At 42.4% G+C, this 21,963-nt stretch overlaps 1 protein-coding gene across 1 annotated transcript in view; it reads left to right on the top strand.

The window, feature by feature from the left end:
- Nucleotides 1–21,963, top strand: part of ARHGAP31 (Rho GTPase activating protein 31) — a 108,320-nt gene that overhangs the window by 46,804 nt on the left and 39,553 nt on the right. Inside the window, exons 2-3 of the mRNA XM_082839318.1 lie at nt 14,928–15,030; nt 17,600–17,744. Of these exons, the coding sequence (XP_082695444.1) occupies nt 14,928–15,030; nt 17,600–17,744 (248 nt within the window). The remainder of the gene's footprint in view (nt 1–14,927; nt 15,031–17,599; nt 17,745–21,963) is intronic.

Raw genomic sequence — 21,963 nt, forward strand, 5'->3', positions numbered from 1 at the left:
AGGAGCCTATCTTTTTGTTGTGATGTGTCAGCGATTCAGAGAGAAAGGTGGGGAAGGGAGGAGTGTTAGTCTCCAAAATACTCTACATCATATCCCTCAACTATGTTCCCAGAGGCCAAAAAACAGAAACTCAGAGAAATTAGACTATCTTGATTTGCACCATAAACTAGTGTCCAGAATTCTAGACTATACAGCAGAGCTTTGTGTCCAGGGTTTTGGCGATTTACTTTATTTGACTTTACAGGACAGGCTCTAGAGTAGTGTTCTGAAGGACCACGGAGCATCTGCGTGGGGGGTACATCTCAGTCAGAAGAAGGAGAACGCAAGGGCATGAAGCATGGGCTTCAGGGACCCATGGGGGGTTTGCTGTGACTAGAGAGGGTAGTGTGGGCGAAGGGATCACAAAGAACCGAGCATGTCCCGATGTGGCTCTTGGTCTTCGCTAGGGACAAACGCAATCAGATCTGTGGGGTTTTTAAATTTTATTTATTTAGGCTGCATTGGGTCTTCGTTGCTGTGCGCAGGCTTTCTCTACTTGCGGCGAGCGGGGGCTGCTCTTTGTTGTGGTGCGCGGGCTTCTCATTGCGGAGCATGGGCTCGAGGTACGGGAGCTTCAGTAGTTGTGGCTCGCGGGCTCTAGAGTGCAGGCTCAGTAGTTGTGGCGCACGGGCTTAGTTGCTCCGCGGCATGTGGGATCTTCCCAGACCAGGGCTCGAACCCGTGTCCCCTGCATTGGCAGGTGGATTCTTAACCACTGTGCCACCAGGGAAGCCCTTAACAAACTTTTTAAGAGGATCTCTTTCAGAATTTCTCCAAGAGTAGTCCTGAGAATTTGCAGGGGCATCTCTCTAGGAAGCTGCACTTTTCTTAAGCTGCTGAGAGCCTCTTTTGCACACCAATGTATGAGAACCTCCAGGAGGCTGGTTTCTAGGCAGGATTCCCTGCCTCCGTTTCAACCATTGGGAATGGTTGGCCCTGGGTCTAGGGTAAATTCTGTGTATGTTGATGAATAGTCATAAACCATGAACACTAAAGAGGTTTCAAGTTCTAATAGAAGAGGGTGAGATTTGGTGATTTTTTTTTTCTTTTGCTCATCTGTATTTACATTTTTTTCTACTTGCAGTACTTGTATACTAAGAAAAAAGAAAACGCTAAATAAGATAAATTTAATTTGCATTCAGTATTTGCAAGCACGGAACAAGCTCATGGAAGAAATGAGTTGCCCCAAAAGGGTTACATAGGCAGGGAAGTGCCGTTGTTTTCAGCAGGAAAGCGGGGCCTTGTAACAACAGGAAGCTCTGGGAGGCCGCAGTACCCAGGCTTTCAAGCAGAGCAGTTCTCGAAACAATGGCTGCCTGTGGCTCGGGAATATTGGGCAGGAAATGAAAGGATGCTGGGAGGGGGTGTGCCAGAGGAGCTGATAAGCACTACCTGGCTGTTCTTCACTTAGGCCTAGCGGGCCAATGATGAAGTTGTTTTTCTAAACGCTCTCCATCTTTCATTAGCAAAGATGATTTTAGGAAAACACAGAAATGAAAAGAACCCATGGTGCCACAGGTCTGGAAACCATTAGGAAGCTAAGCCTCCCAGGAAACCAGAAGGTACAATAAGCAAGGGAAGGTATTTCTTGCTCTCAGGGCACGGTCCCTTCAGTTGGGGGGGACCTTCAGATGAACTCAGCACCATTTAAAGCCAAGTCCCTGGAGAACTCCAGCCTCCATAATAATCAAAATAGCACTGGGGGGCTTCCCTGGTGGCGCAGTGGTTGAGAGTCCGCCTGCCGATGCAGGGGACACGGGTTCGTGCCCTGGTCCGGGAAGATCCCACATGCCGCCTGCGCATCCAGAGCCTATGCTCCGCAACGGGAAAGGCCACAACAGTGAGAGGCCCGCGTACCGCAAAAAAAAAAAAAAAAAAAAATAGCACTGGGGTTAATAGGAATCCAGCCATACCAAAGGAGACACGTGTAAACCTCCTGAGATTGAAGTTTATATTTATTTAACACAAATTTCTGTTCTCATGGGTGGGACAAGTTGGGGAGTCAATTAACAATACAAAAACAAAACTAACAAAATAGAATGCTAGTGTTTTGCCCTAGAAGACCTAGATAAAAACCAGAACCAGTAGGAGTGAGGACCTGAACATTGCAGGTAGAAGTCAGATCTGCCTTCTTAATTTCTAGCCCAGCTTCTCCCCAGCTTCATCCAGGAGGTTCAGAGGTCATGGGATGTTAGACCTGGAAGGAACATTAGCAATCGTCTAGATCCAGAACTTGAACCTAGTGCAGATGAAAATCTGAGGCTGGGAGTAGGTATTTTTTTGGTCAAGGATATACAGCTGGTTCATGTTGCTTTAACTGATAGGTACCCAGCACCGAGTACCTGTGAGTCACCTGGGGGCAACTCAAAGAGGAACACAGTTACTCTCCTCAAAGGTCTGAAATCTAGTACCTGGAGGTCAGGACTAGAACCCAGGTTTCTTAACTCCTTGTTGTTAAGTCCTTCTCTGTCATCAAGTTGCTCTTAGAAATGAAATCAGCTCAGCTTTCTGTGGCTTTCTGGTCTTCCCCATGCCTGGTCTGTGCCTGGGTTTTCCTGGTGTGGAGGTTAGGTTTATACAATGTACTGGAAAGTGCATGAACTTGGAATTCAGACAGACTCGTAATTGCACCCCAGCTTTGCCACTAGCTGTTTGACCTTGGGCAAGCCATCCGCCCACACCAAACCTTAGTTTTCCATCTATAAAATAGGAATAGTAATGTGTACACCTCAGAGTTGTGAGAATTAAATGAAATAATTATCGTTAAGCATGGGACCCCATCCACATAGCATTTGGTAAGTGCATCCCATGACCACCTACTAAGGCATGCAAAGAAAGAAAAAAAATGGCCTGGACACACTCAGACGAGAGAAAAACTTACACTGTCCTCATTCTTCAGATGATTGGTGTTAGTGACCCATACAGTTCAAGAAGCTGGTTTATTTTCCCTGTTTTGTCTCATTAGCCTGCTCAGCTCCATCCCTTCTCCTTCTGGGACTCTCTCTGGAGGCAGAAGTGGCCATCCTCCTTCTCCATCACTGCAGAAGAGCCTCCAGCCGTGACGTCTCAAGGAGCAGGTGGCAAGAAAGAGAGGGTCTGTTAGTCCAGGAAATAAGATCTTGATTGGGTGATCCAAGCTGACTGTGGTCTTGACGCAGTTCGACTGAGGAGTTAAACGACTTGTTGGCAATGATAAGGGAATCGATGCTCACAGCTGGGCCTGCGAGTGTGCTGGGCCATGCCTGAAAGAGCTTTCTGGCATCCGCAGGCAGCCTTATGGAGCAAGGGATGTCTGCCCGACAACTCCCCTGAGAGCCAAGTCAGACAGTAGGAAGCACGAGCCAGAAAAGTTTTCATAAATTATACAAAGCCTGGCAGCCTCCACGTTCAGCAAGGGACAAAAGGGACATTCTCAGCAGAGGGACGTTTTCTGCACCATTCCCGTGTACCAGGTGAACAGGGCCAGCTCTAAGCCCAAGGCCGTGTGAGGGTTTCTCCAGGTTTGTTCTCTGTGTAGCCTCGTCACACCCCACCCGGTTTCCCTAGTCAGCTTTGCCCTCCCTCATGGTCACAACCCTCCCCTCCCCCAAACCCAAAAACACCCCGGAGGCCCCTGTCACAGTCCCTCCTAGGCTGTTTCCACTTGCTCATTAACTGATGATGTGTGGTCCCAGATATCACTGCCCTCAACCAGCCTTTTATCTTTGAGTCACAAAGGCACTTACCTTTCTTTTTATTTATTTATTTTATTTTTATTTTTTTTATTTTTTTGCGGTACGCGGGCCTCTCACTGTTGTGGCCTCTCGCGTTGCGGAGCACAGGCTCCGGACGCGCAGGCTCAGCGGTCATGGCTCACGGGCCCAGCCGCCCCGCGGCATGTGGGATCTTCCCGGACCGGGGCACAAACCCGTTTCCCGTGCATCGGCAGGCGGGCCCTCAACCACTGCGCCACCAGGGAAGCCCAGGCACGTACCTTTCTTAAAGAAATTTTCAGAAGCGGCTAGAAAAGAGTGAGGCTTCTCACCTCCCCTTTCATCCTCGGCAAAGCGTACGAGGTCCTCTGCACTGACCCTAAAGGGACGCCTTATTTTCCTTTGGTGGATCGATATGTTTGTGGCAAGTCTTTTCCTTCATATTATCCCCTCCTCCACCCACCTTTCTCAAAAGCCTGTTCCCTTGAAGGGAAGAATTCCAGGGTTACCCCTACTGAGGCAGCTGCATGGATTGGACATTATTCTAAGGGCAATGGGAAGCCAGTGAATGTTTTGGAATAGGGGAGCTTTTCCATAGTGTTTTAGAAAGATTTGTTTGGCAGTGGAGCTCAAGATAGAATGCAGTCTTCCTAGCCTGTCAAAACTCCTCCAATTTACCTGAATTTACCTTCTCTTCCACCAGACTGGTCTAGTCAGCATTCCTGGAATTCACCACATTATTTCTTGTTTTCCCATCTTGTTTATACCATTCCCTGCTCTAGCTGCATCAGAAAGTGGGTGATGTTTACAAAGTGCTTATTATATGCCGGAGGCTTATTTAAGCTTTCTGCATGTATCACAGTGTATAATTGCATCATATTGTATCTTATCACATCACAGCATCTCAAATCACCCCCTAGGAACCAGTGTCTGAGTTCTTATTGCATAGCCTTGTACGTCCTCCTTTATCCACTGATCAATCTCACAGCATCGTGTGGCCCCGGGGTGAGGGTCTTGCCTCAGCCCTCTCTAACAAGGTCCCTCTCATACTGTCAGCTCTCTATAATGTACACAATTTCCTGTTCTTGTTCAACACGTAAAAGCCCTGCCTGACTTCCCCCACCATTGTGTAATCTTTTAGAAGAACTTCTGTCACGTTTTTGTGCCTCTCAAGGGCCCTTAACATATTTTGCTTGATCGTTTCATACCGGCCAAGTTACTAAATATCTGTGAGCTTCAATTTCCTCATTTACAAAGCAAAGATAAATACCTTCCTCAGAAAGTGGTTGTGAGGACTGCGCTGGGTACAAATAATGCATGAAAGTGTAGTGCGCAGGGGTCGGCACCTAGTAGGTACACAGTAATTGTCCGTTCCCTCTTGGCTTCTTGAGGGCAAAGATCTTATTCACCTTTTTGTCCCTTGGGCCGGATAGCCCTGCAGTACATCTGCTTTGGTAGAAGGAGAATCGTTGTCATTGGGAGGAGTGGGTGTACGGATGACAGAGACCTGAGAGCTCAGCTGGGATGAGTCAGGGTGTGGAGCAGAGGGGGGGACCTGGACACTTCTGTGGGAAAGAGCTGACTTGATTTGGCATCTGAAACCCTGGAAGTGAGAAGGGGAGGGGACTCCAGGATATAGTCTTCCATCAGGAGCCTCACCCAGCAGTGGAGCAGAGCTGGTTAGGCAAATACTTCTATTTAACAAGGAGTAATTACCTCACAGGGTGATTGGAAAGGACTTCAACAAACATGGAAATTGCCTCACTAACTTTAGAAAGCCCTTGGGCTTCTTTAACGAAACTTGTTTTTTTTTTTTTTTTTTGCGGTGCGCGGGCCTCTCACTGTTGTGGCCTCTCCCGTTGCGGAGCACAGGCTCCGGACACGTGGGCTCAGCGGCCATGGCTCATGGGCCCAGCCGCTCCGCAGCATGTGGGATCCTCCCGGACCGGGGCACGAACCCCTGTCCCCTGCATCGGCAGGTGGACTCTCAACCACTACACCACCAGGGAAGCCCGAAACTTGTTTTTTTAAAAACCAATTTTTTTCTTTAAAAAAATTATTTGTACCTCACCCTCATTATAGAAAATGCAGAAAAGCAAAATGAAGAATAAAGAAAAGCAAAAACATACTATTAGCCTTTCAGTGTGTGTGTGTTTTATCATTTGAGAGATTGTGAAGGGTTGTGTAAACGGGACAGTCACTCTTTGCTCTTTAAATTTGTGTATCTTTTTCATTTTTATTCTTCTCTTCCCCAGTGTTATTGCAATATAATTGATATACTCCAGTGTATAAGTTTAAGGTGTACAGCATAATGGTTTGACTTACATAAATATATTGTGAAATGATTACCGCAGTAAGTTTAGTTAGCACCCATCATCTCATATACATACAATAAAAAGAGAAAGAAAAGAAAGAAAAAAATGTTTCCTTGTGATGAGAGCACTTAGGATTTACTCTCTTAACAATTTTCGTATATATACGGCAATGCTAACTATAATCATCACGCTGTACATTGCAGCTCTAGTAATCATTTATCTTGTAACTGCAAGTTGGTACCTTTTGACAACCTTCATCCAATTCCTGCTCCCCGCTTCCCCCACCCCCTCCTCTGGTAACCACAAATCTGATCTCTTTTTCTATGAGCTTCATGTTTTTTTTAGATTCCAGATATAAGTGAGATCATACAGTATTTGTCTTTCTCCGACTTATTTCACTTAGCATAATACCCTTAAGGTCCATCCGTGTTGTCACAAATGGCAGGATCTCCTTATTTTTATGCTGAATATTATTCTGTTGTATATATATGCCACAACTTCTTTCTTTTTTAAGATTTATTTATTTATTTGGCTGCACTGGGTCTTTGTTGCTGTGTGCGGGCTTTCTCTAGCTGTGGTGAGCAGGGGCTACTCTCCGCTGTGGTGCACAGGCTTCTCACTGCGGTGGCTTCTTTTGTTGCAGAGCACGGGCTCCAGGCACACAGGCTCAGTAGTTGTGGCTCGCGGGCTCTAGAGTGCGGCTCAGCAGTTGTGGTGCACGGGCTTATAGTCCCTCCAAGGCATGTGGGATCTTCCCAGAGCAGGGATCGAGCCCGTGTCCCTGCATTGGCAGGCGGACTCCCAACCACTGCGCCACCAGTAAAGTCCCTGCCACAGCTTCTTTATCCACTCATCTTTTGATGGACACATGTTTCCATGTCTTGACTATTGTAAATAATTCTGCTATGAACTGCGATGTGCAGATATCTTTTCAAGTTAGTGGTTTTGTTTCCTTTGGATATGTTCCCAGAAGTGTGATTGCTGGATCATATAGCAGTTTTACTTTTTAATTTTTTTGAGGATCCATACTGTTTTCCATAGTGGCTGTACCAGGTTATAATCTCACTAATGGTGAACAAGGGTTCTCTTTTCTCCATGTCCTTGCCAGCATTTCTCTCTTGTCTTTTTAAAAATAAATTTATTTATTTATTTATTTTTGGCTGTGTTGGGTCCTTGTTTCTGTGCGAGGGCTTTCTCTAGTTGCGGTGAGCAGGGGCCACTCTTCATTGCAGTGCGTGCAGGCCTCTTCACTATCGCGGCCTCTCTTTTTGCAGAGCACAGGCTGCAGACGTGCAGGCTCAGTAGTTGTGGCTCACGGGCCCAGTTGCTCCGCAGCATGTGGAATCTTCCCACACCAGGGCTCGAACCCGTGTCCCCTGCATTGGCAGGCAGATTCTCAACCACTGCGCCACCAGGGAAGCCCTCTCTCTTGTCTTTTTGATGATGGGCATTCTAACTTGAGGTGATATCTCATTGTGGGTTTGATTTGCATTTTCCTAATGACTAGTGATGTTGAGCATCTTTTCAATGTATCTGTTGGCCTTTTGTATATCTTCTTTGGAGAAGTGTCTATCTTTTGCCCATTTTTTATTTGGATTATTTGGTTTTTTGCTATCAAGTTGTTTGACTTCTTTATATCTTTTGTATATTAACCCCTTATCAGATACATGATTTACAAATATTTTTCCTATTCCATATGTTGTCTTTTCATGTTGCTGATTGTTTCTTTGGCTGTGCAGAAGCTTTTTAGTTTGATGTAGTCCTGCCTGTTTATTTTTGATTTTGTTGCTTGTGCTTTGTGTGTTATAGCCAAAAAAATCATTGCCAAGACCCATGTCAAGGAGCTTTTTTCCCATGTCTTCTTCTAGGAATTCCGTGGTTTCATGTCTTACATATAAGTCTTTAATCCATTTCAAGTTAATGTTTGTGAGTGGTATAAGATACAGGTCTAGTTTCATTCTTTTACATGTGAATATCGAGTTTTCCCAGCACAAATTTTCCCAGACTGTCTTTTCTCCATTGAGTATTCTTGGCTTCCTTGTGAAATACAATTGACCATATATTCTTGGGTTTATATCTGGGATCTTGGTTTTTTCCCCTGATCTTCTTTTCTGTTTTTATGCTAGTACCATAACGTTTTGTTTACTATAGCTTTATAGTATGGCTTGAAGTCAGGAAGTGTTTTTCATTTTTTTATCAGTATATATTGCTTCTTTAACTTTTTCAAAAGGAACTTAAAAATAGATGTTAACCACTAGGTGTTGCACACCTAAAAGCCATCACCACAGTAAGGTAGGGTCTGCAGTGGTAGAGTTTCAGGCATATGGATAGTCAAGGGCAAGGAACCAAACAGCTCTCCTTAAATGGTGCTTCCATACCTGGCCACTAACTCATGGGATCTGCTCTCTTGATGGGGAGGGTTTGAGTCAGGTAGGTGTAGCTTGGGGCTTTTTCTAAACTTCCTCCTCAGTGTGGTACCATGAAAAAAGCATGAGGTTTGGAGTCAGACAAACCTAGGTTTGGATCCCAACTCTGACACTTAGGAATTGTGATGTTGGGCAACTTACCTAACCTCTCTGAGAATCAGCTTTCACATTTTCAAAATGGAGAATTTTATGTCTTTTGTGGATTGGCTATGATTATAGAATGGAGAATGCTGTTAAAAGAGAGAGAGAGAGAAAAAAAAAAGCACCTCATGTAGTGCCTGGCACATTAAAAAGTGTTTTCTTCTTTGAAGGACCCAGATATCAACGGAGGACTGAAAACCCATCTGGAGAGTAATGACCAATCCCTTGTTTAGCAAAACATTTCAAGTGCTTGTGTTTTCAAGGCTATTCTAGATGAATGAGACAGAACTATCCTCATTGTCCCTAAAGAGCTCACAACTTAGTGATGGAGATGACATAGGTTCAGGCAACACCTAGCACTTTGTGCTGGATGAGAGCAGGTTTGCAATAAGTATTTGCTGAATTGGATTTTTAATGAAAAGTTTTGGGGAAAGGTAATATATTCTTATAGTTCAAAACTCAAAAGTATAAAAGAGTATACAATGAGGAGTCTCCCTCTTATAGCCCTGGCCTCAGCTTCCCAGTTTTTTTTCCCATAGGCAACTGAAGTTATCACTTTATTATGCATCCTTCCATAGATATTTAATGCATATACAAAGGAATTGTAGAGCTGTTCTGTTATTCTCTCTTTTTAAAAAAACAAATGCTTGTATACCATTACACTGGTCTGTGCCTCATTCTTTCTGCTTAACAATATATCTTGGAGACTGCTGTATATCAGTACATGAAAGTTTCCTCATTCTTTTTGATGACTATATAGTATTCCATTATATGGATATTCTATTATTTATATAAATAGCTTCCTATTGATGAACAATCTCATGCTATTACAAAAATTGCTGCAATGAATTACTTTGTAGATACAGAAATGTTCTAGAATTGGAATAATGAAAAGGTTCTGAAATGTGATTGTTGCTTAACTGTCAATATAGCGTAAACCACTTAATTATGTGCTTTAAAAGGGTGAATTTTATGACATTTGATTTATATCTCAATTTTTTTTAAGTTTAGAGAAAGAGAAACTTTACTCCAAGGAGGACAGGCTAAATCCTGACATATTAAAAAAACAATTTTCCTTGGAAAATTGGAAAGCAGTTAATTTGCTTTTTTGTAAAGAACAGAGAACATTATACTTTAAAAAATAAACACCACGAGGGCTTCCCTGGTGGCGCAGTAGTTGGGAGTCCGCCTGCCGATGCAGGGGACACGGGTTCATGCCCTGGTCCGGGAAGATCCCACATGCCGCGGAGCGGCTGGGCCCGTGAGCCATGGCCGATGAGCCTGCGCGTCCGGAGCCTGTGCTCCGCAACGGGAGAGGCCACAACAGTGAGAGGCCCGCACACCACAAAATAAATAAATAAATAAATAAACACCACGAATTTTCAGACTTTTCTATAATTCTACATTAGGTCAGGAAGAAGAGAGAAGAGGTTAAAACGGGGAGGAGAAAGAAGAATCAAAGAGGGAGAGTTGCAGGAGGACAGCGACCCCTCAGGCAAGCCAAGGCCCACAGAGGCTGGGAGGAGCGTGCCACAGGAGACATGGAGGCTCAGGAGACATGGAGGCTCAGGAGAGATGGAGGCGCAGGAGACATGGAGACGCAGGAGAGATGGAGGCGCAGGAGACATAGAGGCGCAGGAGACATGGAGGCGCAGGAGAGATGGAGGCGCAGGAGACATGGAGGCGCAGGATCGAGGAAGGAGGGGACAGAAATACAGAGCAGGAGCTGGCAGAGGGAGAAGGTACAGGAGCCACTGTGACGACTCTTAGATTCCTGCGGAATGGAAAGCTGGGAAGCTCTCTGCTGACAACCAGAAATAATAGAAAAGTGATTGAAATCTTTACTTCATCTCTTAAAAAATGCCGTAGTAGAGCAGGCTTATTCACAGCACAGCAGAGCTGCCTGAAGCCCTCACTCTCTCCCCCGTGCACAGCAGGAGATTCTTAAAGATTTCTTCCCTGTTCAGCGGCTTGTCTCTCCCTGACTCTCCCCCTGCAAGTATCAATTCTTCATCCACCAGTGATCCTTGGTCCTTTCTATCACCTCAGTCAAGGTGATGAATATATCCATTATGCCCAAAAGTTTCCTCGGCCCCTCTGCAGCTCCTGCCTCCTGCCTCTTCCCTGCTTTCTCCCACTATAAATTAGTTTGCATTTTCTTGAGTTCTATGTGGATGGAATCATATAGCATGTACTCTTCTATAGAATGGCTTCTATCGCCCGTATGGTATGTCATCCCTTGTTATTGCTGAGTAGTAGTCCATTGTATATATGTACCACTAAACTTTACTCTGATGGTTAGGGATGCAGGACCCAGAGAGGGAATGAAATATGACCAGTACAGGACCTTAACAAAAATCCAGAATGGGGCGGGAGGAGAGCCATATTTCCCTAAAACACAAATGCAATTTGCACTATGAAAGAATGAGGCTGCCATGATCACATAACTGATCAAATAAAACTGTGTTTGTTCCAATCTGCATCTCCAGATCTGATCAGATTCCGGCCATACAGGGAAGTGGGGCAGCTTAGCAGGCATTACCTCTGGGGGGATTCAGAGAAATGATTTAATTGCTGGCCTTTTCTGCCCTAAACCCTTGAAGAAGTTTGGAATTGAGGAAAGAAGTACCCCCACGTTATTTTTGAGTATAAAATAACTTTTAGTTGTAGCAAGTTGGACCAGATGAAACAAATGACTTTAAAATGTTTTGTAAATTGTAAAGCACAAATCAAAGGCAAAGCCTTCTTTTCCGTCAGAAACCACCTCAGGATTTATTTTGTGCTCCGATTAAAATTTAACGTTAAAGATCGCTGCTCCAGGAAAAATGAAACCAAACCAAACAAAAAAGGGACTTAGAGAACCATCAGTGCGATAATTCAAAGAAGTCATAATGTTATATCATAATCCGCAACTGTGTGTACCTCTGTAGGAGGAGACTTAATGTTCTTTGGGTCCATGATAAATCCCACAGAACTAGTTCTGTGGCTCCAACCTTCTATAGCAACCTAAACAGACAATGGAGGCTTTCTTTCCATCTATACCTACTCAGCCATTTTGTATCAAGCTTCTATCCTGTCCAGAATCCTAGGGTGTCCCCAGTTTGGTTGGGCCCCAGGAACAACAGCCTAAAGAATTCTGAGACTTTGAGACAATACTCTTGGCAGCCCCTGCAACACCACCGACCAGTATCACCTTTAGAGCCTTGCTCCCCGAAGTATGGGCTGCAGATTGGCTGTATCTGAATCACCTGGTAATTTGCTAGAAATGCAAATTCTTGACTCCCTCCCTCCACCCTCCCATTGGAATCTGCATGTTAACAAGATCCCGGGGGTTTGTATCCACATTAAAATATGAGAAGCTCTGGTCTAGATGGTCGTTCTTCAACTTCAGCATGCATCAGAATCACCTGGGAAGCAACTGCTGCTGCTGGACTTATCTAGGGACCACAGTCTGAGAACCACTGCTCTGGCTCTAGAGCTGGATGATTGCAGAGATCAAGTGGATCCTTTCTCATTTACTGAGTATGATGGAGAATTCCTACATCTTCCAACTCGGCCCAAGATGAGAATCCAAGAAAGCTAACACGCCTCAGGGACCAGGACCATGGCCTTTTCCCTTGGGTTGTTTTAATATTGCCTCCTGTTTAAACAGAGCTGTGGACTAGAGGTTCTAGGGCCTCTGTACCAAATTTATGGTAGAGGCTCCATCCGGGAATGTGTTTTCCAACGGAGAGCCATGCTACTGGGAGGTGGGTCTTTGAGAATGGAATAGGACATATTGGTGACCCTGCACTGCCCATCTGTGGAGTGTTCCTTATAGAAGCCCTTTGAGGCTGAGGCTTTTGTCTTTGAGTCCTGCTTGGGAATGCTCCGAGCTCTCAATCCACCTGTGCCGTGCAACAGCCATATACCTTAGTACAGACTCACGTTGTGAAACACATCAAGGTCAAGCACATTTCCAGGACTACTGCCTTTGTATTATGAAGATACACCTCAATGCATAGAAAAGTGACCTCAACCAGAGAGAGACACAAAAGCCATTCTGAATAGGGAGGTGAGTGTTGACTTGTAAGAGGTTGGTCAGCTCTACCCCAACTGCCCATCAGATGGGAGGCAGCAAACTGTTTTCACCAAGACTGAATCTCACAAATGATAAATTTACATCATATAGAAGCTTCAAATAGGAATAACTGTCATTGTAGAATGCTGCTTATATGCCAGGGTCTGTGCTAAGTATTTACAAGTATTACTTCAATCCTAGCTATGAGGTTAATATCACTGTTATCCTCATTTTACAGATGTGGAAACTAAGAAATGGAATTATTACATATTTTGTCCAAGGTTACAAAGGCAGTTTGGCATTCAAACCTGTGCTCTTGACCATGACCTTGCGTGGCAGGTTACAGAGCAACATCTTGTTGTGGGTGGGAAAGAGTCGACCTACTGTGCACAATAGGGATTTTTTTTTTTTAAACAATACAACTTTTTTAAGCATGGGAACTCTGTTTGCTTATTTATTTATTTATAAAATTTATTTAGAGGCATGAGGCATAAATAGGGTTCTCACCAAGAACCCTATTTCATAAAATAGATCAAAGTATAGCTTTTCTAACTGAAGCCAGGCAGGGGCTCTGGACCCCTGCCCACACTCACAGCCCCTTCTCCACCACACCCACTCCTACCCTGTATTCACTCACAGGGAATAGTTCCACCTCTGTGGTCTCTGACCTCAATATTTCCAATCCCAAGTTCACTTCCTGCCCTCTTTCCACCTTGGGTAACTAAGAAGCTTCTCACCAGTTGGTCATGAATGAAAGGGGCAAAACATGGATGTGTCCTGGAGAAGAAAGGCTCTGGGGATGCATAGCCTTTGAGAGGTGGGTGGAATACTTTAAGTATGATGAATTTTACTCAGCACCTAAAATGATAGTTAGTGGTTGAAGGAAATGATGGGGGAGTTGTTTAGAAAGTATTGTAATAGAGAATCCAGGAAGAATGTTGAGCCTGAACACCTAGTATCTACCCATGTAAAAGGTCCAGTCCAGCTTCGTATCGTGTGTGGGTATGATCATGTGCATTAAGCATTAATGGATTGGCTTTAGTCTAATCCAAGGCATTAATAGACTGAGTATGTCTTGGGGCAGTGAGCACAGTGCTAACCCAAGCCCTGGTTCATGGAGTTCCCATACCACCTCTGTGCCTGAGGACTTCAGCACCCAAGGCTTTGGTAGTTCCAGACCATCTACAACACTCTCACAGAGGGACCTCCGATGGATCTGCCCAAGGACCAAAGTGGCAAGTGACTTGCCATTCTCTCCATGCCATCCAGAAGGCCTGTGGCTGCCATTCTGGGCCACGGAGCTGGCTGGGCTGATCAGGTTCAGCCCTGAGGAGAGAACAGCATAGCCAGACCCTTCTACCCAGGCACTGGACTTCTAGAGTGGCAGGAATTTGAGGGGCCGTGTTGGTCCCTTATATGAGGTCCATTCTATCAATGACTGGTTTGACCCATTTGGTGGTGGTGCCGGCGGGGATGGGGGGAGGTTCTCACCTTAAAAAAAAAAAACACTTAACACCTTTAAATCACCTTTAACATTTTGGCAGATATTCTTCCAGTCTTTTTTCCCTTTGCAGTTTTTTAAACATAGCTGAATTCACAGGGTATATTTGATTTTGTGCCTTGTTCTTGTTTTACCTACCTACATCATAAGCATTTTTCCATGTGTTAAATCACTTTTCATAAGCGACAAGTACTCCTGAGTGAATTAAACAAATTTACCTGCCCTTTGTTTTCTTCGTGTGTAGACTAGGCAAGAGTTCTCTAATTTTATCACACAACAGTCACCTAGAAGGCTTTTTAAAACACAGATTGCTGGGCGCCACCTCCAGAATTTCTGATTCAGTGGGTGTGAGTGGGGCCTGGGAATTTGCATTCCCAACAGGTTCCCAGGAGATGCTGGTGCTACTGGTCAGGGGACCACACTGGGAGAACCAGTGACATGAGGAGATTGTGTTGGGGGATTTCCAAGGTCACTGCTGGTTTCAAAAATCTAAGTGTTAGCATATTTTACAAATTCTTAAAAAAAAAAAGACCTAACTTTTAAAACACATGGGTTTTCTAAACTTTAACAAAACCCTATTTTTTTAGATATCAAAGAACATCATCTACCATTTACAAGTAATTGTTTCCACTTGTAGCTCATATGCATTCCATACTTACTTCTCTTTGAAGTTACCTCGATTTTTAAAAGGCTATCTTTAAAAGACAGTCAGACTTATACCTAATACTTTATTTTTTCTTTTCCTTTGCATAGTTCCATATGTATTGAAGAGCTGTGCAGAATTTATAGAGACTCACGGCATTGTGGATGGAATTTATCGGCTTTCAGGAGTCACCTCAAACATACAACGGCTAAGGTAAGCCAAAGAATAGCCCCCCAAAGGATTCTCCCATGATCCTTCCTCTGTCCATACCTCTATCTGCAGGTGTTGGGGGTATTAAAAACTGAAGGGATTGAGGGAAGGATGTCAGGGCAGAAGATCAAGTGCTGATGTTTTCAGATGCCTAACTCTTCTTAATCTAATCAGGAAGCTCACCAATCTGATGTAATTCTTTCCAACAAAAACTCCTGAGGGCTTTTCATCTGTTCCTATGCCTTGCACCAGATTTATCCCTCTTAGGTAGATTCAATTGAACTCAAATGATTTAAATTGCAAGTTGGGAAAAAATGATTTATTATTACTCACTTGCCTACCCACAGCTCAGATCCCCATTACATGGTATTCAGAACTTGCAGGTCATCGTGAGTTTTTCTGTTGGCACACACTCAACATTTGATATTTCACCTGGTCGAGAAATCAGAAGTCTGCATGATTGTGCATTTCTCTAATTGATGCCTGTATTTTTAAAATTATTGATAGAGGAACTATTTCCAATTCTATGGATTTATCCTAAACAATTCTAAAATGCATCCTAGAATGTTTTGGAAGAAATTTCTATCACAATGAATTAAGAGGACAGTAATCTTCTTTATATGTATTATATCTGTAAAATAAAGGGAGTGTATATAGTGTATATATAGAATATATACATTATATATAATATATGTACTGTTCCATGACTAAAGGAATAGGTTTATGTATTTTGAATATTGTTCTTTAATACAAAAAGAACATATTTTAATGTATTTATTATATATTCTTTAGTTACAAATGTAGACTTTTCAAATAAAACATTCTTGTTACAAGATTAATATGTAAAATTTACATGTGCAGGTAATTCATTTTTTTATCTTCTTCCTCCTATTTAGTTTTCTGCCCCTCGTCCTCAAATCTCAATTGTCATGAAACTATACCAAAGGAATAAAACATTCTTTTTACTCCCAGAGAAGTGATAGCTGTTAAAAAATAACTGGTTTATTGCAGCCAAAGGTTTTTAACAGATCTGTGTGCTTACATCATTTCACTAATTTATTCATGTGACATTTTTCAGAGTTTCAACAGCAAGTATTTTTAACAGTTTACTCTTAGCTCTGAAACATACTACACAGTAGCTGGTATCGTGGAAGGACATTTGGACAATGGCCAGTTCTTTTTCACTTAAGGACTGACCTTAGCCTTGACAAGGGAAATTTCTGGCTAACTAAATAAGCTCTAGATTGTTTGTGTTCTGCCCTCGTAAGAAAAACACATGCCTATGAATTTGAGGCCATTGCATGGTTCGCTTTTCAAGGCCTCACTCAGTTCCTGTCAGGTTCTGACAGCATCGGGGATTTCCCTTCCCTTTATTAAAGGGGCAGAACCCGACTACAGGAGAATGGGCAGCACGCTGTTTCAAGATGCTGGTTCTGAGAGTCTGGTTGACTTTGTCGCTACATGTTTGACCAAATGAATACTCTCAAGAAAGCTAACTTCTCTTCTGCATTAAAGCTCAGATTTATCATCTTTTAAATATATATATATATATTTTAAATAAATTTATTTATTTATTTATTATTTATTTTTGGCTGCATTGGGGTCTTCGTTGCTGCACGAGGCTTTCTCTAGCTGCGGCGAGCGGGGGCCACTCCCCGTTGCGGTGCCCGGGCTTCTCTTGCTGCGAAGCTCAGGCTCTAGGGCGCGGGCCCCAGTGGGTGTGGCTCGTGGGCTTCAGAGCGCAGGCTCATCAGCTGTGGCACATGGGCCTAGTTGCTCCGCGGCACGTGGGATCTTCCCGGACCAGGGCTCGAACCCGCATACCCTGCATTGGCAGGCGGACTCCCAACCACCGAGCCACCAGGGAAGCCCTAAATAGATTTTTAACTTTTAAGTATATATTATTTGAGGCAGTATATTCATGTAACCTTGTTAGTGTTCTTTTAGTTAGAAATGAGGCCTGGAATCTGACGATGCTCCCAAGCACCCCACTCTAGGTTGTTTAAGAAGATATTTGTAAGCTCATTTGTCCTGTGGGAGTCACTATCAAGCAGCCTAGAAGTTTCCATTCAGCATCAAAGGGAGAGTTGATTGAAGTTCTCAAACCTTGAGTTTGAGTCTCCAGATAAAACAAGTTTGCTGACATGAATATGTGGACGTGAATGATAACAATCTGACTCACCCTGGTTTTGGTCTCTCCTCCAAGAAAGAGAAGTTCATTTAAAACAATATTTTGGAAAAACTGAACTCTCAACAGGGTTTTTGGAAAATTGTTTTCATATTTCCCCACTGTTCATAATTGAGACTACAGACATAATGCCATGAGAAATCCTTTTGTAAATGGGATTATGTCTTTCTAATTACAGCAGCTTCTGCAGGGAAGATCCAGACCTGAAGTGGAAATCTTTCCTGTAGCTTCCTTGTGCCTGAAATAGAAGGTCTTTTTGAGTCAAGGTCAAAAATATGGTCAAATCAGCAGTTTAGGGTCTTTTTACCCACTAAGCAGCCAAGTAGCTGCTGACATAGAACACATGTTCCTGGGATTGTTATGTCTCTGTCTGTGTTGTTTCAGGCAAGAGTTTGGCTCAGATCAATGTCCAGATCTGACAAGGGAAGTGTACCTCCAGGACATCCACTGTGTGGGCTCCCTCTGCAAGCTCTACTTTAGGGAGCTGCCCAACCCCCTCCTGACTTATGAGCTCTATGAGAAATTCACGGTGAGTGTTTGGATTTCCGTTATGGTTACTGGGTGGGATGCATGGATGGGCCAAGGAAAGTTTCAGCACTAAAATTACAATAATAATACTCACCAATGGCAATAATACTTGCCATTATCTTGGTGATGGAAGTAGGATGGTACAGTGAGGAAAGCAAGGTAGTGGGACTGTTTGCTAAATTTTTCCTTTCTTCAATTTTCAGAATCATGTTTGTTTGTGTGTAAGAACTGGGTTAAATCATCTCCACATTTATGTAACCAAAGGCGTGTCATTATATAGGGAGGAAACTAAGAACCAGAGAATGAAGTGACTGGCCCAAGGTCACTCTGCCCCCTAGCAGGACAGGAACCTGAGGCTCCAGATGCTACCCTCCGTGGCTAATTCATTTCGGGCTATTCCTTCTGTGTTTCTTTTGGGGGTTGCACAAAGAGGTAGTTGGGTAGAGAAGGGAGAGAGAACAAACAGAAGTCAACAGAGAGGTCAGAAAGCTGGGAAGAGAAAAGATTCTGGGAAAAGCAGCCGAGAGGGAGTGCAGGTTAGGCCAGTGAGTTGGATTGGTGGAGGATGGATGGGCAAGAGCAGAACACCTATATAACAGCTGTATGGTCACCAAATAGGGTCCCCAAAGGAAAATGAGAGAGGAGAATAAATGCTCAGAGCATGTCTTTTAAAAAAAAAAAAAAATCTTTATTGGAGTATAATTGCTTTACAATGGTGTGTTAGTTTCTGCTTTATAACAAAGTGAATCAGTTATACATATACATATGTTCCCGTATCTCTTCCCTCTTGCGTCTCCCTCCCTCCCACCCTTAGAGCATGTCTTTAAAGACAGCATTAAAAATAGGGCTTGGACATTTGGCTGCAGGTGGGGAGGTGCAGAGTAGGTGAAGAGTTGGGTTTAACCAAGGTTGAGGCTCAGCTAGAAAAAGAGGAGGAGGGATATGAGAGTGTGTGCAAGGAAGTGATTGAAATAATTGACCATAGAAATTTGTCTGGATAAGAAGGGAAATGAGGGCCTAAGGCAGGTAACAATGAAAAAGTAGATCAATAGGTCATTCATCCCAGTAAGGTCAGCAGACTGTTGGAGTAGGGTGGTCAGAGGGGATGTTTGAAATTAAGGTTATGAAGGAGTTGCAATTATTGGTAAGGACCAGATCTAGGCTCTAATCCTGGGAAGGAATCTTTCTTATGGCTCTTGTAATGAACTTATTTTGAGCATATAAATGTTCTTCAGTTTGAAATTATATAGGGATAAATGAATGCTTTTTAAAAATTGGGTGTGGACCATTAAAATAGATTTAGGAGTTTTCAGTGATACAGGGAAACACTCACTATGATAACTGGAAAAAGCAGGTACACAGTTGTATATTAAGACATGATTAAAAAGAAAGATGTTCACAAGATTAATATCTATTTATTTCAATGATGGTATTATAGATAGTTTTCCCTGCTTCTTTATACTTTAACTTTCAAAATCTTATCCACTAAAAATACATTAATTTTTAAAAAATAAATATATTTATTTATTTATTTTTTGCTGCATTGGGTCTTTGTTGCTGCGTGCGGGCTTTCCTTAGTTGTGGTGAGCAGGGGCTACTCTTCGTTGCGGTGCGTGGGCTTATTGCGGTGGCTTCTCTTGTTGCGGAGCACGGGCTCTAGAGCACAGGCTTAGTAGTTGAGGTGCACAGGCTTAGTTGCTCCGCAGCATGTGGGAACTTCCTGGACCAGGGCTTGAACCCATGTCCCCTGCATTGGCAGGCAGATTCTTAACCACTGTGCCACCAGGGAAGCCCCCCATTAATTTTTTAATTAAAAAAATATTAGGTCAAAACATACAAACAAACAAAAGTGGGCATAAATGTTGACCACTTGAAAAGCCAGCATAAACCAGCTGAGGGGACTCTTAAAGATCTAAGAGGACCTTGAGATCTAAGGCAGAAGGCAAATGAGCCTCCACTCTGCATGGCTAAGTCATTAATAACGGCAGCCTTTGACCCTCCAACTACAGAGGAGTCTTTCCTGGAACCAGGAGAAAAGGTTGTGGGTCTTGTGTGTCTGTCAGATTATCATCATCATCATGATATATAATACTCAATAAAAATAATCATCCTCAATAAAAGACAATTTGGAAAATGGGGGAAAGTAGAAAGGAAACCTTGGTCTCTCTTCTTAAAGACCAGAGACAACTACGATTAACAAAGGGTTATTTCCTTCATTCTTTTACTCTTTGCATAGTGTTTTTGTTGTGTTCTGTTTTTCTAAACCAAACTAAATTTTTATTGTAAAAATTAAAGCAATCCAGAAGAATATAAAGGAGAAAGTATAAATCACCTGAAATCTCACGTTCTAGGCATATTTTCTATTAACATTTCAGGAGACATCCTTACAGATCTCTTTGTCTTTCTCTCGCTCTCTGTCTCTCCCTTTCTTTCTCCCAACTTTTGTTCCTCAATACTACATATTTCTGTTTTGGAATGGTGCTAATTCAACAATGTGACCATCTTTCCATGGTAACAAATACAGAGAGGCACTCTTTTTACAGTGTATTCTCTCATACACCCGATGATTTCTTAAACCAGTTTCCTACTGATGGACATTTAGACTTTTTGTTTCTTTCTTTCTTCTTCTTTTTTTTTTCTTTTGGGCCGCACCATGCAGCATGCGAGATTTTAGTTCCCCAACCAGGGATCAAACCCACGCCCCCTGCAGTGGAAGTCTTAACCACTGGACTGCCAGGGAAGTCCCAGGACTTTTTGTTTCTTAACATTTTGCTTTTTATAAACAACATTATAGTGATATAATGTTGTATATATAGTGATATAATGTTGTATATACTAAAATATAGTATATTTTTGTACATATATCTTTATACTTTTGTCTGTTTATATCCTCATGAAAAATATCACAGAAGAAGATTTACCGAGTAAAAAGTGCTTATTTAAAATTTTGTCACACGTTGCCAAATGGTTCTGTAGAGAGACAAGAATGTTCTTTTTCCTGCAGCCTTGCCAACACTGAGTATTTTCAATTTGTTAAACTGTTTGACAATCTCAGTCAACCAAAAATATATCTTACTGTTCTTTTAATTTGTGCGTAAGACTTTCTTGTTTGTTTTCTGCATAGTTTTAGTCTTCTTATCACTATACAGTTGCATCCTTGAATAAGACAACAACATCATCACGTTAACTAACTGAGTGAGTCTAATTTAACTAAATTTCATTCTATGATAGATGGGGGTAGATAGGAATTCTTGTCTAGAGACTTGAGAAATACAAGTTTCTTCTTAGATCTTGTTTAGAGGCTCAGAAGAAAACCCATGCTGATCTCTCCCCACTTGTGTTCCCTGACATTGCTAATCATTCTATCTCCCACAGCGACAAAAAATACCAAAGCAATGTTATTGTCCGCTGGTCGTCAAATCTCAAGAAAACTTAACATTGTATTTAAACATAGTTTAGTGACAGTAAGAAATAAAATAAAAATGTTTTGTTATGACAACTGAGTTCTACATACGTAGGACCTAGTGATGTTAACTATGTAGAAAAATTTATCATTGAGTAGATTGCTTTGATCACAGTGACGAATTATGAAAATATAAGCAAACCTTCTACAGGGACATGGGAACAGCTCTATCACATTGTCACGCATTCTTACAATGATTTATTTAAACTCACTTGCACAGCTGAAGTAGAATAACATTTCAATGGAATATAACAGAATTAGAAAAATATTAATAGAATAATAATAATTATGATATCTGCCGCTTATTGAGTGCTTACAATATGATAAGCTTATTACAAATATTATTTCATGCAATCCTCAAATAACTCTGTGAAGTAGGTTTTATTGCCTCTTTTATAGATGAGTAAATTGAGGCTCCGAGTGACTTTTGCCTGGGTTTGTACAGCTAGTAAATGGAAGTAAAGATTTAACGTTCTGTCTCAGAACTACCACACTATTTTCAAAATAGATTTAACAGCTCTTAAATAGGCTCAGGTATTAAATTATTTAATATGAAATAAGGAAAACATCCCAAACTGGTGAAGGAAAAATTCAATAAACAATGTTAGGAAAATTGGCTAAGTGTTGGGAAAGGGGAGAAGTCAAGTTACATTCTTACCATTTAGCGAATTTCAGGGTGGAGAAGGGCTTTCTAAGAATAAAAGCAAAGGAAAAAAAAAATCACCAAAGACAAATTTAACAAACTAAACTACATATA

This window comes from Leucopleurus acutus, assembly GCF_964270905.1.
Source record: "Leucopleurus acutus genome assembly, chromosome: 5".
Lineage (NCBI taxonomy): Eukaryota > Metazoa > Chordata > Mammalia > Artiodactyla > Delphinidae > Leucopleurus > Leucopleurus acutus.